Source organism: Ailuropoda melanoleuca, chromosome 10, assembly GCF_002007445.2.
Source record: "Ailuropoda melanoleuca isolate Jingjing chromosome 10, ASM200744v2, whole genome shotgun sequence".
In the NCBI taxonomy this organism is placed as follows: Eukaryota; Metazoa; Chordata; class Mammalia; order Carnivora; family Ursidae; genus Ailuropoda; species Ailuropoda melanoleuca.
In genome coordinates, this window is record NC_048227.1 from 101,254,865 (window position 1) to 101,269,140 (window position 14,276).

The window sequence follows — 14,276 nt, forward strand, 5'->3', positions numbered from 1 at the left end:
GCTTTGGCCAGGGCAGTCTGCTTTCCTCCGTCGACTGATTCAAATGTGAATCTCATCCAGAAACACCTACACAGACAGAATCACATTTAGCCGGATATCTGGGCACCCACGGTCCAGCCAGGTTAACACAAAATCACCATCCTAAGTCCTCTGGTAATAACGTTATAGGATTTCAGAATTAGGAGTGCCTTAGTGACCACTGGGTCAGTCACCCTCATTTTGCAAATGTGAAAACAGATTCAGAAAGCCAAGTTAGCTAAGACTAGAGTCTAGACTTTTCTGACTCCCAGTTCTTTTTTTTTTTTTAAGATTTTATTTATTTATTTGTGAGAGAGAGGGAGAGAGAGAGAGAGAGAGAGCATGCCCAAGCAGGGGGAGGGAGAAGCAGGCTCCTGCTGAGCAAGGAGCCCGATGCAGGACTCCGATCCCAGGACCCTAGGGTCATAACCTGAGTCGAAGGCAGATGCTTAACCAACTGATCCTCCCAGGCATCCCTGACTCCCAGTTCTTATCTTTCTGAGAAAGCGGACTGCCTTATTTCCTGGAACAGGGGTTTGCTCAGATTGTGAATCTGTTTAAAATAAGCCTCACTGTGGGTGCAAGCCTCCTTCGCACGCAGGGACAGCCTCCTCAGCATTCGTGAACGTGTTCTAGACCCTTGTCACCACATTGGTTATGTACTCGGTACATACTCCTGTGCATACTCGTGTGTCTCCTCCTCTACATGGAGCCTCCTTGGTCACTGAGGCGCCCAGAATACTAGCATCACAGCTGAGAGTGATTTTAGAATGAATTAAATTAAAATCTACTTCACACTGCTTTCCTTTGAGGCCAAAGCTCTGAAAAATTACATGTAAGATTCCATGAAGCTTATATATCAGTTATTTCAGGAATATACATTGAGTATACATTCATATATTTTATGCTTTTTTATATCCTGAGCTTAATAAATATTTTTGGAAGACTGGATTAATTGGGCGAACAGATAAGTGTGTCTTAATTTTTTAATAGAAATCTTTATACTTTACAAAATATATGGATGATGTCTGTGTCATTAATAGTTTCTTGGATCCAAGCACTACAGAGTGAGCACTCATTGAAAGCAAAGGAGTGGTTTTGGCCTGAGGGATCCCGTGGGAATCATGTACAGTGTGTGGTGGTCATATCGTGCTCACCTGCGTTGGGGGCATGAAGCGCAGCAGGGTGGGTGTTGTGTCTGTGTGTGTTTAGATGTCCCCTAAGGACAAACCAGGACAGTAAGACCACCTCTGCATAATGTGTGTCTTTCTTGGCTTTTGAAAAACAATCAGTGAATTAATTATCGATATAGATATAACCTGCTTTCTCATTCTCTGTTACACTTTTAGGGCCCAAAGTAATCCAGACTTCTGCAGCTAATTTTTCACTAAATAATAGTAAAAAGGTAAGACTGCGTCGAAGGGGTGGCTGGCGGGGCCTTAGTCACTTCTGGGTCACTTGGGATCCTTGGGGCACACACCACCCTGGCCGTGCAGCTTGCTTCTTAGGCAGCACGCATATCTCACCCGTGGTCAGCTGCTGGCTTCTGGCCTCTCGTTTGCGAGAAGGACCTTCTCTGCTGCGGTAATAGCGCAGCCTGGAGAGGATGGTGCTGTCAGCTCAGGGAGCAGCAGTTGCTTTCCAAATACCAGTCGACTCACCCTGATTCCTCATGCCCTCAAGTCTTCCTAGACCGTAAGTTCTGGCAGTGGCTCCCTTGGACCATTCCTTACTGCATTTACGCAAGTTAATGCAGGTCTCCACTTCGACTTAGAAGTGGTCTTTCTAATGATTGTTTGGTATTCTGCATGAACTCCATTTAAATGAAAAAAATCCTTTTTCTTTTCTTTTTTAAATGTGATTGATTCTTCACCATCTTTAGAGAAATACAAAGGTCCTTCCAACTGGAGAATCTTTAATAAATGCTAATTGTGAGAGCCCAAACAACTAAACCCCTTTGTTTTTCTGCATACCAGACGTAATCTCTTTATCTATAAACTGAATGCAATGGTCCCACGTTCGTTCTCATGGCACTGTAATGTTTAAATCGGTTTGACACCAAACATCCCGGTCTTCCTTCTCTTAGCTCTCTGGTAGGTTTTCACCCTTACGATTTCCAAAAAGCAAAAGGAGAAAAATGTCCTAAAACTTACCTTTTAATTCCTCTTACTCTTGCTAGTTGGAAAGGGCCCTCTGGTTAGCCCACTGACATTTGCGTTTCTTGACTTTCTTTACCTCTTGCCCTGAGGACCTGATTTGAAGAGGTGCTGCCATCGGGGTTTCCTGAACATAGTTCCGTCTTTTAAAATTTCTTTCTCTCAGGATCTAAGTCCTTTTTTTTTTTGACACTAAAAATAGCTGCCATCCCACCAAACTCTTTGCTCCTGAAACATCAGGCTCACCTCTGAAAGATGATAGACCATCATCTGGTGGGTTTCAGGGCCTCGTGGCTTCGGGCGAGCCTTCAGTCGCAGGGCGTTTCTGTCGGTACTAAAACACAGACACTACATATTTACGTAGACTGTGCATTCAAATAACGCCTTGCTTTGGAACCGTGGGTGGGCTCCTTAAGCAATGTTCTCTCTCTCCCACGGCTGATGGAAGCCAGTATTATGGTTTTCAGCACACACACCGCAGAAACATTATTGGCAATGGGGTCCCCTCTGATTTTTCCCTCCAAGCGCCTTAAGACTTTCCTAAAGCTGAGAACAATAGACCTCAAACAGCGACTGGTCTGGCGTTTTGGAACTGAGGAAATGAGTCTTGTGACAATGAAGATCTGTCCTTGATGTCCTTTATTATCTTATGATACATCTTATCCTATGTACTTTTAATTTTTTTCCTCCAGGATGGCTTTTTCTTGCTGTTTATATGGGCCCAAGGCTGCAGGTCGTGGACATCACCTGCTTAGAGGTTTTCATGAGACAGAGGGGATGCGATAGAAAGTTAAGCTTTTCTTTTTCTGGAAGGCAGAATTTTACTTATATTGTCTAAAGGAAAACTACACGTTTCTGTTGCGGAGCTTACACAAACCTTTTTTACTGAATGTAAATTTTGTATGTTAAGATGAGCTATTTGGGAGACTTAATGAGAAGGTCATATGAACTACTTAACTTTTTGTTCTTCTGCCTTAGCTGAAGCCAATTCAAATCCTTTCAAATCCGTTGTCTACATACAATCAGCAACTGTGGCTGACATGTGTTGTGGAGTTGGATCAATCAAAAGGTATGAAGCCTGACATTTCGAAATGATGTTTCTTTGTACAAAGCACCGTATTTTAAAGATTGAGAGAGCTTTAAAATCTTTGAACAAGCGCTCAAAGATGGATCACAGGGATGCTCATTATTCTTTATAATGCAACAAATTGGAAGGCCCTTACGTGTCTGCCAGTGTCTTCCAGAGAAAGTTACAAGGCAGCGCTCAGTCCGCTTAGCTCAGTGGCTGCACAGTTTAGCCATTGCTACGGCGCCTTTTTCCGTGGGGTTCTGGGAGAGGCTTCAGTTCTGATGCCCTGAGGCGACGGTTCTCTCCCCCAGGGACACTTGGCAGTTGTCACCACTGGGGCAGAGGAATGCTCCTAGTATCTGGAGGGTGCCGACCGTCCTGTAGAGCATGGGACAGCCCCACAGCAGAGGGTGATCTGGCCTCAGAACACCGGTGCTGCTGAGGCTGAGAAGCCTGCCCTGACGCGCCCCAGTCTCTAATGCCTCAGCGCTGCTCCCTGGAGCGGTACTAGTTATGTGCCATCCGGGGCGAACTGAGAAAATGGTCACCCACGTTATTTCCCGTGTTCCGTGCAGATGAGGCACTTTGGTTGAGAAAGAATCTGAAAAGATAACCCCATAACCACAGTGAATTAAGTAAAAAAAAATATATGGATTACCAAAGAATTAACCCCTTTTTTGTAACATCTTAAAAAACATAAATAATTTGGTATCACTGTATGTTTGTATGCCTAGAAAATGGTCTGGAAGGATGGGCACAAGATGTTAATTATGGTTATTGTCTCTAGGTGGTAAGATTGTAAGTGTTTAATGACATCTTTGTATTTTTTGTTCTGATTTTTTTTTTTTAACAATGGGCATAAAAACAGAAAAATAATAAATTGTGTAATCACAAAAATAAGAAATCTAATTTTATTTTAATATAACGTTAAGGTAAACATTTATGTGGGAAATTAAAAAATAAAATTTCATAAACCACGACATGCTTGCCCTTTTGTGAACCGAAACTGGTGGACCCGTAATGTAGGCTTTTACATGGGCCCCTGGGTAATGGGTTGGGTGTAGAACCTGATGGAAAGGCTTACTTTGCTGACAGGTGTGCGGTTTTCACATGTGCCGAGGCTGAGGTGGTCGCAGGACCCTTCTGGGCACTCACCTTGGCTGATGTCATCTCCAGCGCTGAATTTCTTTCTTTTGTAGAAACATCTATTCAGACAAGTTTCCTCATGACTGTTAAAGTTGACGGTGTAGCTCAAGATGGAACCACCATGTTCATTCATAACAAAGTTCACAACCGGACAAGGACCCTCACCTGTGCGGGGGTGAGTGTTCGAATGGTCAGCGATTATTCATCGTGCTGCGCTGTTACGTATCTGCTTTCCTGAGTAAAAGAACTGAATCATACCAGTGATGGTGTGGAACACTCACCTAACTTTCTGCACTGATACCCTTGTAAATTCTTACACACGTACACACACGCACACGATGCCTGTTTTCACTGTTTGTGTACTGCCTGGTGTGTCTACAGATGGCTGTTCACGGGCCGCTTGTCGCCTGTGAAGGTCTGTCACTGTGCTGTGGTCATTCTGAATTGCCGGGGCTTCGGGTTTCCAGCCCTGGTGCACGTGCGGGGGCTGAGGCCCAGGCCTCGTAGGGAGAGTGACCTACTTGTTTGAGCGTCTGCTTCAGGGTGCAGTGTGTGGTTATGCGATAGGAAACCTGGTGGTCCAAAGTGAGAAAGGAACCCTCGCTCTTGATATTTTTGGCGCCATATTCTGTCAGCGTCCCAAGAGTCAGAACTGGGACCGCTCTGTATGTAACAGGGTGATCCCCTGGGACTAAGCAGGTCGTGGGGGGCATGGAGGACACAGGGAACATCGGAAAGAGAATGCGTGGATTGGGGGGTTAGGAAGGTGGTTTCGCTGACAGGAGTCATGCCAGGCTTCCCGTACATTCAGGTCTCCGTCAGTCCCCAGAGTGGGCCCCGTTACCAAAGCCCTGCTGTACACAAGAAGAAACTGAGGCGCAGAGATCAGAGCACTAGCCAGAGGTGACCCACATAGTGAGCAGGGGCCGGGATTTCAGCCCGTGCTTCTGTATTCTAGAGCTCGTGTGCTCAGCAGCCACGCACCACCTGGTTCACAGCAGTGAAGCAGCAAGCCTGTTTGTCCTGGCAGGAAGGTGTTTAGGTGGGGAAGGGTTCCTGTTGAATGCTGGCCCCTGTCTGGGGTCCCTCTCTGCTGGCATCTGTTTGAAGATCCCGAGGCGGCTGCTCCCCGACCCCAGCAGCGGCTCCATCTACTGGGTTGGCCTCGTGGGCCCGGGCAGGTGTTGCTCGGGAAGCCGCACAAATGACCGGACTCTCGCTCTGCCTCCATTGTCACCTGTGGGAGGAGGGCTGGGCCAGCCTCTAAAATGTGTTGTCCTCGTCCGCAAAGTGGGGTTACGCCCTCCCTGACCGTCCTCGGAAAGTGGCAAGGATCCAGTGGGATACCGGCTGTGAGAGCCTGCGGTGCCCAGTGCGGGGCCGAGCACGCACCATGTCTGTGTGCAGTAGGTGCTGTGTTAGTTCTGCTGCGTAATCGGGAGGGACGACAGATCTGGGGTCTGAAAGGACCGTGCACGGGCGGGGCTTCCCCTCCACCCCCAGGAAGACTGTGGAGTCCAGCCTTAGCTGGGACTCAGCACCTGGCTTTGCTCCTTCTCGCACCGTGATGATGATGAACGGGGGGTCGGTGACTTTATTGTAAGGCTAATGTGACTGATCTTTCTGGTTTGTGAGGACCAAGGAGTTTCCCAGGATGGGGGACTTTCCGATTTAAACAGGCACAAGTCTCAGGCCCACGAGGATGACTCGGTCACTTTTTCTGAGGCCTGTACTTGGAACAGCGCCGGGCTGCCCATGAGGCTGCTTGTCTGCACTGTTGCTTCTTGGCAGTGCCCCCAACACTGTGCACCTCGAGAGTGGCCCTTGGTACCTCACCATGGTGTCTCCCCACTCCCACAGTTTCTCCTGTTTCACCCTTGGGGACTTCTCTCTTCTGTTGTCTCTCTGTGCAGGTCCTTCCCCAGCCCTCCCAAGAGCACTGCCCTGACTTAAAAAAAGATGGGAATTTTTATGTTCTAGAGCTGTTGACCACCATTTATATACTACCTTTGTCTTAACATAAAGAGAAAACGCCGTCCGTCTTGGGTAGCAAGTGGTCCACGCCGGGTGGGTGGGAATGCTGTGCTCTCACCAGGGATTTTGCAGGGGCACATTGTGTTCGGTGCGCAAACCATGGCTTGAACGGAGAACCCCCAAACCATCGGGTGGTCTTACTGTACCTTTTATAAACTTGAAGATAGATGCAGGCTGAGATAAAACTGTTTTATTAATTCAAACACCCTCTGAAAGTCCAGACTTGTGAGAAGTGGTCATCTGTGCAGCACAGATCTATTCACTAAGTACTGTGTACTGCCCAGTACTTAGCTGCCCCTGTCCCCACGTGTCCTCCTGTGACCCGACTGTCAGGAATGAATTTGGTTTTGCGGAGACCAGGGGCAACATGCACACTCACCCCTTCTGACTTCTTCCCTGGCCTTTGAGTCGGCACTCCCTGCCTGCCAATTCTCCGCTTATCTTTTTAAGGCTTCCCGTGAACATCCAGATCTGTTTTCCTACCTGATCTCAGACGTTCACGGCTTGGGGAGCCTTTGATCCATGGGAGGGTGATTGCCCTGTTCACAGCCGTGGCTCTCACAGGCGCCACCCAGACCTAGAGGACTTCGAGGGGTGTGCTAGGTGCGTGGCTGCGCCCAGGTCACTGGCTGCCCGGCCGCTGAGTACACATCCGCATCTACCGCCCCGGCCACGCTGAGGTAGAGGGCTCCTAACTGTACAAGACAGGAGACAGGGCCTCTGAGCAGGCAGCAAGCACGCAAACGCGTGTAATCACACCAGCCATTGTCCTGTAGCCTTTGCCTTGGGTGCGGGCCTGACCTCCTACCAGAGACTACAAGGGTTCCGTGTAGGGAAGGAGAGGCATGGGGGTGAGGGGGTAGGCAGTCACTCTGTATATCGTGCAGCAGCTGTGAAGTGAGTAGGGAGGAGAGTGAGGCTCGGGGGTCTAACTCGTTGTGTCTTAGCTTATGTTCCCCCCACCCCCGCTAGTGTATTTGTATGAATGTCAGGTTTGTGTTGCATTGTTAAATTTTTTATGCAGGTGACATTATTTTGAATCGTCCAAAGTTGAAAGAGTCTAATGATTGCAAATCATCTATTATTTGTTTCCAAAAATATCCATTTGGTTCTTTCTTTCTAAGAATTGTTTTTGGCTGGCATCTGAATTTTTCTGGGCTCTGGCAAGCTCCCTGGAGCCGGTTAATTCTGCTCATCTGTTGTTGAAATGTGTTACTTCATGGGTCAGTTGGTGGGGGAGCCAGTCTTACTCGCTTTAAAGACACAGCTCTTCCTTGTGTCTTTGCAGAAGTGTGCAGAAATTATCGTGGCACACCTCGGCTACTTGAATTACACGCAGTATACCGTGATTGTGGGATTTGAACACCTGAAGCTACCCATCAAGGAAATGAACTTTACGGTAAGTATACCAGCTGACCTCAGTGTTTCCATGGCTTGTTTAGCTCCCATTCTTCTGTCAAATGACTGAAATAAATCTCAGCTTTGAAATCATGTTATTTTGGACAATGGAAGACATATACTGTTTTTAACAGTATACTTAAACAGATACTTAAAAAATAGTTTTTAACAGTATATGTCTTCCATTGTCCAAAATAGGGTAACCATAATTTCTTAAGTATATGAAACAATGTATAGCTTAATGAAACAGGATGAAATTGGAAACCCCTTCTGCTGTTCTGAACAGAAAGTATAGAGAGTAGCCTTCCCATTGGAAGGTCAGTAAGAGTTACCAGGTGAACCCTCCTGGTAGAAGAAGAACAAGACGGGACCCCCTTCGCCATGCCTGTGAGCCACCCTTGGGCCCCACCAGGACGTCTGGCAGGAAGCAGGCTCTGCTCTCACATGGCCTGCCCAGCGCAGCTCTCACTGTGAGACTTTGTATCTTGTGTCCCACTGAAGTCAGCCTCTTTGTTCCTTCCACTTGCTCGTTCCCCAGTGTAACCAGCGTGGTGACCAGGAGTACGGGTTTGAGCTGGTTTAGATCCTGGCGCCATCATCTGCCGTTCAGCATCGTTGAGCCCGTATGTTTATCTGTAGAATAGCTGCCTCAAAGAGCCATGTGGACGGGTGAAGGTGGTAATGGGTCCTTTTGAAGCGTGGTGCTTGCCTGAGCTGGAGAAGCCTGATGGCAGTCGTTCCCTGTTCCTCCGGCTCCCGGCCCCCGAGGGGCTGAGAAGCCGCTCATCTTCTTTCTGTCTCTGGATTTACCTGTTCTGGACATTTCATGTGAATGGATTCATCCCATATGTGGTCTTTCGTGACGGACTCCTTTCATTACGTATAGTATTTTTGCAGTTCATCTGTGATTTTGGGGGTATCAGCGCCACGTGCTTTGCTGAATGTTTCACTGGGTGGGAGATTCCATTTCGTGTATCTGCTCAGTGATTGATGGCGTTCGGGTTCTTTCCGTTTGGGGCTTTTATGAGCACTGCTGCTGCGAGCGCTCACCTGCAGGCTTTATTTGGATTGCTGGGTGCCCTCTCCTGCTCTGTGCTGATGTGTAGGCCCTCTCCGTGCGCTGCACATGCACTGCCTCCCCCGGCCCACCTCCGCGGTGGCGCCTGTGGTCCCCATTTTCCTGGGGGGCCCTGGAGGTCGGCTGGGGGTGGGATCATGCACAATGCCTGCTCACCGGAGGCACTCAGCAAATGGCACCTGCTGTGAACATTCATATGACTTTTCTTTCATATTCTGTCTCCAGACTACCCAAAATGAGTTTTGTTCTTTACGTCATAGCTCTCCAGATACTTAAAAATGTTGTCTCAGCCCCTCGGAGATTCTTCCTTTCCTTCATGTGGCCCTGGGGCGGCTTCTGGACCCCTCAGGCTCCCGGTCTCTTTCCTGGGGCGGCTGCTTGTGAAGTAGGAGCAGGTGGCCCTCCAGGCGTGGCTGGAGCCCGACAGCTCCTCCTCCGGCAGCCTCATCACCCGTCGGCTTGTGTTCGGCCAACTGCTAAACACCCCTCGGACTTTTTCCTCCATAACTGCTCTTAGGTCTGTTCTCATTCTGACTCATAATGAGTCTCATTGTCTGCTTCTGTGGTTGGTTTGTAACAATTCGCCGACACCGCTCAGGCATTACACTTCGCTCTTGAATTTCTTTGCAGCGGTTTTGGCTTCTGGGTCCAGCCTCTCCTGATCGTTTGAGTTCGAATCTGGATTCTGTTCTTTGTGGTATGAAATATTTCCTAGAGCTTTTTCCTCAGAACATCTGGCCAGCATCTTGCCTGTGTCCTTGAGTTCGTGATGCAGAGGTTGAACCCTGATAGGGTCTGAGACGGATGTCCTAAGTCCAGGCACACTGATTCCACGCTGTGCTTAACTATCTGTGCTTTAGACTTTGCTATTTTAGAATTACCCCAAATGACTCTGGGAAACAAACTGAGGGCTTCAGAGGGGAGGGGGGTGGGGGATTGGGATAGGCCGGTGATGGGTATTAAGGAGGGCACGTATTGCCTGGAGCACTGTTTGTTATACGCAAATAATGAATCATGGAACACTACATCAAAAACTAAAGATGTACTATATGGTGACTAACATAACATAATAAAAAATTATTTAAAAAAAAAGAATGCAGAGAGCAAAGAGCACCATGTTTCTCAGACAAAGGACCTCTCCTTTCCATCTTTGTTGGGGCTTCGTCCCCTGAGTTCTCAACAGCTTTCCCCCCAGGCTTAGTCCACTCCGACCCTGGAACATGGGTTCATTTTTGGTGAGGGTTCTCTCTTTCCATCTTTTCTATCTGTTTTATTTCCTCTTGGAGCTATTCCTAAATAATTTGGTACACATTTCAGATAAACTTGGTACGTGTCATTGCACTGTTGCCTAAGGCGGCAGATGATGTGGTCTCACTGGAGAGCTCAACAAGGAAGTGGCCATCAGAACCGCTCATCCGGAATGATGCCATCAGGCAGAACTTCGTTCTGGGTAGTGTTCTTCAGCATCCAGAATGCTGATACATGAGGCCCCTGGGATCTGTGGGGATGTCACCTAAGATTTTTCTCCATTTTTGTACATTTCTGAATCCCCAGTACCCAACAGTGCACCTGGCAACAGGCTTGTAATAACTATATATGGGTTGAATTGAAGGATAACACCATAGCATTTCACAGGTTAAGAGACTCACATGGTCAGCAGACTTGTGAAATGATGTTTATCCTTGCTATAAACCAAAGAATCAGAGAATTAAAAAGGAATGCTTTTTTTTTTTTAACCTGGCAAATGGTAAAAACACAAAAATCATACCTAGGGTTAGTGAAATGCAAGGACACAAGTTCTTTCATACAGGTTAATGTGGGTGTAAATGAATTTCAGTGTTGGGGGCAGTTTGGCGGTGTATCAAAGCCTTTATGTGCATTTTTTTTTGACCTAGTAATTCTGCTTCAATAAATTTATTCTAATGAAACACTTAGAAAAGTACATGAAGATTTGTATTTTTCAGAGAAGGAAGTTGGGAGCAGTCTGTGTTTCAGTAGAGTTCTGGTTAAATAAATAAATTAGTTTTTCTGGAGCTTTTAAAATAATAAACTGGTCAGAGAATAGATAGCACAAACTGCTATTGATTTTTAAAAAGGAAAAGAAAAAGTAAATGAATTAAAAGTGCTGAGTAACATTTTTTTTATTATAGAAAACTCTAGAAGGCTATCTCTGGGTGGTGTGCTTAATGGTTAATTTCTTTTTTTTTTTCTTCTGTTTCTTTATAATGAGCTTTTTATTACCTTTATAATCAGAAGAGAAAAATTTTTTTTTAAAGCCTCCTAAGACAACTGATACTTGAAAGGGGAAGTCCTCCATACCCTCCGTCAGTTCCCTCTGAGGAGCTTAGTTATGGAAGAGCTACCTCAGAAAATCACGGTTTAGTGTTATGTCTAAAACTAGTACAGTGATCCATTAAGAAATCAGATAACCTTATGCAAAGTATGTCTGTATCTTTTATAAAATTGCTGTTGAAAAGTATCCATTATGTTGTGAACTCTGATCTAAACCTCCAGACAGAATTCCTTGTAACCATTTGTTACAAAGTACTTCCGTGAGACATAGACTGAAAGGTGTATGGTCACCACATTTCCCTCTTGGTATTGGCTGCTAGAAATTTCAGAAATAAGTTTTATGCTGAATGTGACAGTTACTAACGTCCTGGTATAGGTGTAATTATTTGCCCACTTTCTTTACAATTTTACCTTTTAAAGAGCTTTAAAAATTGTTCCCATCTAATCTATCTTTTTATTACAAGCTGACTTCATTTCCGGTTGGGAAATAAAGAAAGTAGAACAAATAAAATAAACTTAAAAAGTATGTCAGTGATACCATTCTCCTCCTACCAGAGTGGCTGAGATGAAAAGAAGTGAGGAAGACGCGGAAGCGGGCGAGGATGCGGGGCAGCCAGAGCTCCTGACTCCGCTGGCGGCCGTGTAAGCGCTACACAGAGACGCGCACATGCGGGCCCTGCTAGTCCCTCCTTGTGCCACACCGCTGTCGTCACAGTGTCACGCAGTGTTGTGTGGCAGTAAGGAGGAGCCGTGACAGCTACTTTCATAGGCGTGGTGTTGAAGGCAAGAAGCCAAATACAAGTAGCACACGGCGTCACGATCCCATTTATGTCAACGGTAGGAACGGGCAGAATGAATCTGCACCTGCACCGTTAAATCAGGATTAGTGTGCCTCGGTAATTAGTGACTCAGGGGGCACCCGGGGGGCTTCTGGGGTGCGGTGATGGTGTTTGTTGATCAGAACACGGTTCACACTGGTGCGTTCCATTTGTGAACCCTACACTTAGGGTACACATATAGTTTTTGTAGTTATGTTACCTTTCAGTAAAAACAAAATATGTAACACACTTGAAAACTCAGAGCCCATCATGTGGCTGTCTGTTCAACCACATCCACTTCTTCAGACAGGCCTTGCTGTTTGATGGAATTTGACGTGTGAGGGTTTCTATTCCTGTTGTTTGGCGTTTCCTTGGAAATCTTTGGCTTCCAGGGACTTGAGTTCACTGTTCCCCCCGTGTGTGCTGGTCTCTGTGGCTCTTACCTGCCCCTAGGCGTCCCCATTGCTTTCGCTTGCCAGTTCTTCCTTGTTGGTGGTAATTGAGTCCAGGATGAAAATTACCCTGGTTGCTTCTCCAACCCAACTGTAAGAGAGACTCATCACAAGGGCAGCCCCATCCGAATGTTCGGATGCTCTGTTTTTGGCAGAATACATCTGCCCTTGTCTTGCCTGCTTTGTGGACTTTATCTTCTGTCCGGCATTGTTGTTGATGCTGTGTACCGTTACACTGAGAAGCTTGATTTCTCTCCTTTTGTTCTCATGCCCATACTCTGCGAACATCGGGTTCATTGATTTCTATTACGTACATGTCTGTTTGAGGTGGAGCGGCAATCCTTGTATCTCTGCCTCTTCTCTCGGCTCTTGTTCTTCTGGGTACATCTTGCCCACATCCCGTTGCCATGTTGAGTCAAGACCACCCTCCAGGTCTCGCAGGTACGTTGGAGAGTACTGCTTATCCCCTCTGTTCTTAAAAAAAAGTTTGTTTCATTGGCTGTGCTGTGCATACGCAGTGGAGTGTAGACTTTAGACATGTTGCAGATTGCTTTTACTCATTTTCCAGTCATTTCCTCCTGAGCCTTGTGAACACCTTCTCTGCACACATCCCCGCAGCTCCCTGCATCGTCAGGGCTGAGCTGGGCATTTTCCCCTCTAATTAAGTGCCCTTTAGGTCGATTCTTGAGTGACACTGCCATCAGCTGTTCACATTTCATTTCCTCCTTTTTCTTCCTAAGCCACAACTTTTCCCTGGGGGATGAGATTAAAACAACAGCTCGTGCTCTTCAGTCCTTCAGCTTTCTGTATGGTAGACACCCTCCGGTTTCCATGTGAATTGAGAGGACTGGCAGCCGGCAGCATTTGAGAAGCACTGACTGGATTCTTGGGTCATATTTGCCCTGTTGTTCTCATAGGACAAATTACAAAAGCGTATGTTAGGCTTTTCCCCTCCAAATATTTCTATATAGTATCTTTTATATCGGTGTTAAGTGTTGGAAACCCAGGCTGTGAATCTGAGCCTGGAACCAATTCCAGGGCATTGCTTAGTGCTGCACCAGGTTGCTGGGAGTACCACCGATCTGAGCAGCCAGTACCCTGATGCGCCCCCCGCCCCAGAGGTTCCTGTGGCTACCCCAGTCAAAGGACTTGGGCGGAGGGGTGCAGGATGTCATGAAGTATTTGTTCTCTGTCATAACATTAGCTCCTGAGGACATTGTTACTGACTTGATTTAAGTTCGTGGCTTCTTGTCTGCTCAGTATTTGACATCGTATTTGCTCAGTAGGTGCTCAGCAAATGAACGGATGAATGGAGAACCAGACCGAAACTCTGTAGATTGTGATTAGGGAGAAATGGTCTTGCATATAAAATGGGTGCTTGTTCCAAAGTCAGTGTGCCGTACTGCAGGGTGAGCCCAGTCTCTGGAAGAACAAAGGTGGCTTTGTGAAGGCCACAGGACCTTCACATGCCAGTGAATGGATTGATTGCTCTTAAGATTTCAAAGTAAATGTCTAAAACCTGAATGTTTTCTGGGAGTTTACTCTCTTTATTTTTACTTATTTTACTTTTTAGTTTCAAATGTACACATTCTGGCTTAAAAGTAAATGCAAAAACAAACCCTGCTAATTCCATACAGTGAGGTCCACACGGTGCCTAATCACGGCACTGGCCAGGCACTGGCCGGCTGTTTGATAGAATCTCCGTGGGCCCTTCTTTTCCTATCCCTGGCATCACTGCGTCCATTGTCTGTAGTGAGGGGCCAGGGCCCTGTTCTCTGAACTTCCCGCATTCTTCTTGGGCTCCCTCAAGGGAAA

The 14,276-nt window shown here is 46.7% G+C and overlaps 1 protein-coding gene across 1 annotated transcript in view; it reads left to right on the forward strand.

Moving 5' to 3' along the window:
- The window catches only part of TMEM181 (transmembrane protein 181), a 69,932-nt gene that overhangs the window by 34,618 nt on the left and 21,038 nt on the right, over positions 1-14,276 (forward strand). Inside the window, exons 3-6 of the mRNA XM_034670793.1 lie at positions 1,368-1,423; positions 3,153-3,243; positions 4,443-4,564; positions 7,712-7,822. Coding sequence (XP_034526684.1) covers positions 1,368-1,423; positions 3,153-3,243; positions 4,443-4,564; positions 7,712-7,822 — 380 coding nt within the window. The remainder of the gene's footprint in view (positions 1-1,367; positions 1,424-3,152; positions 3,244-4,442; positions 4,565-7,711; positions 7,823-14,276) is intronic.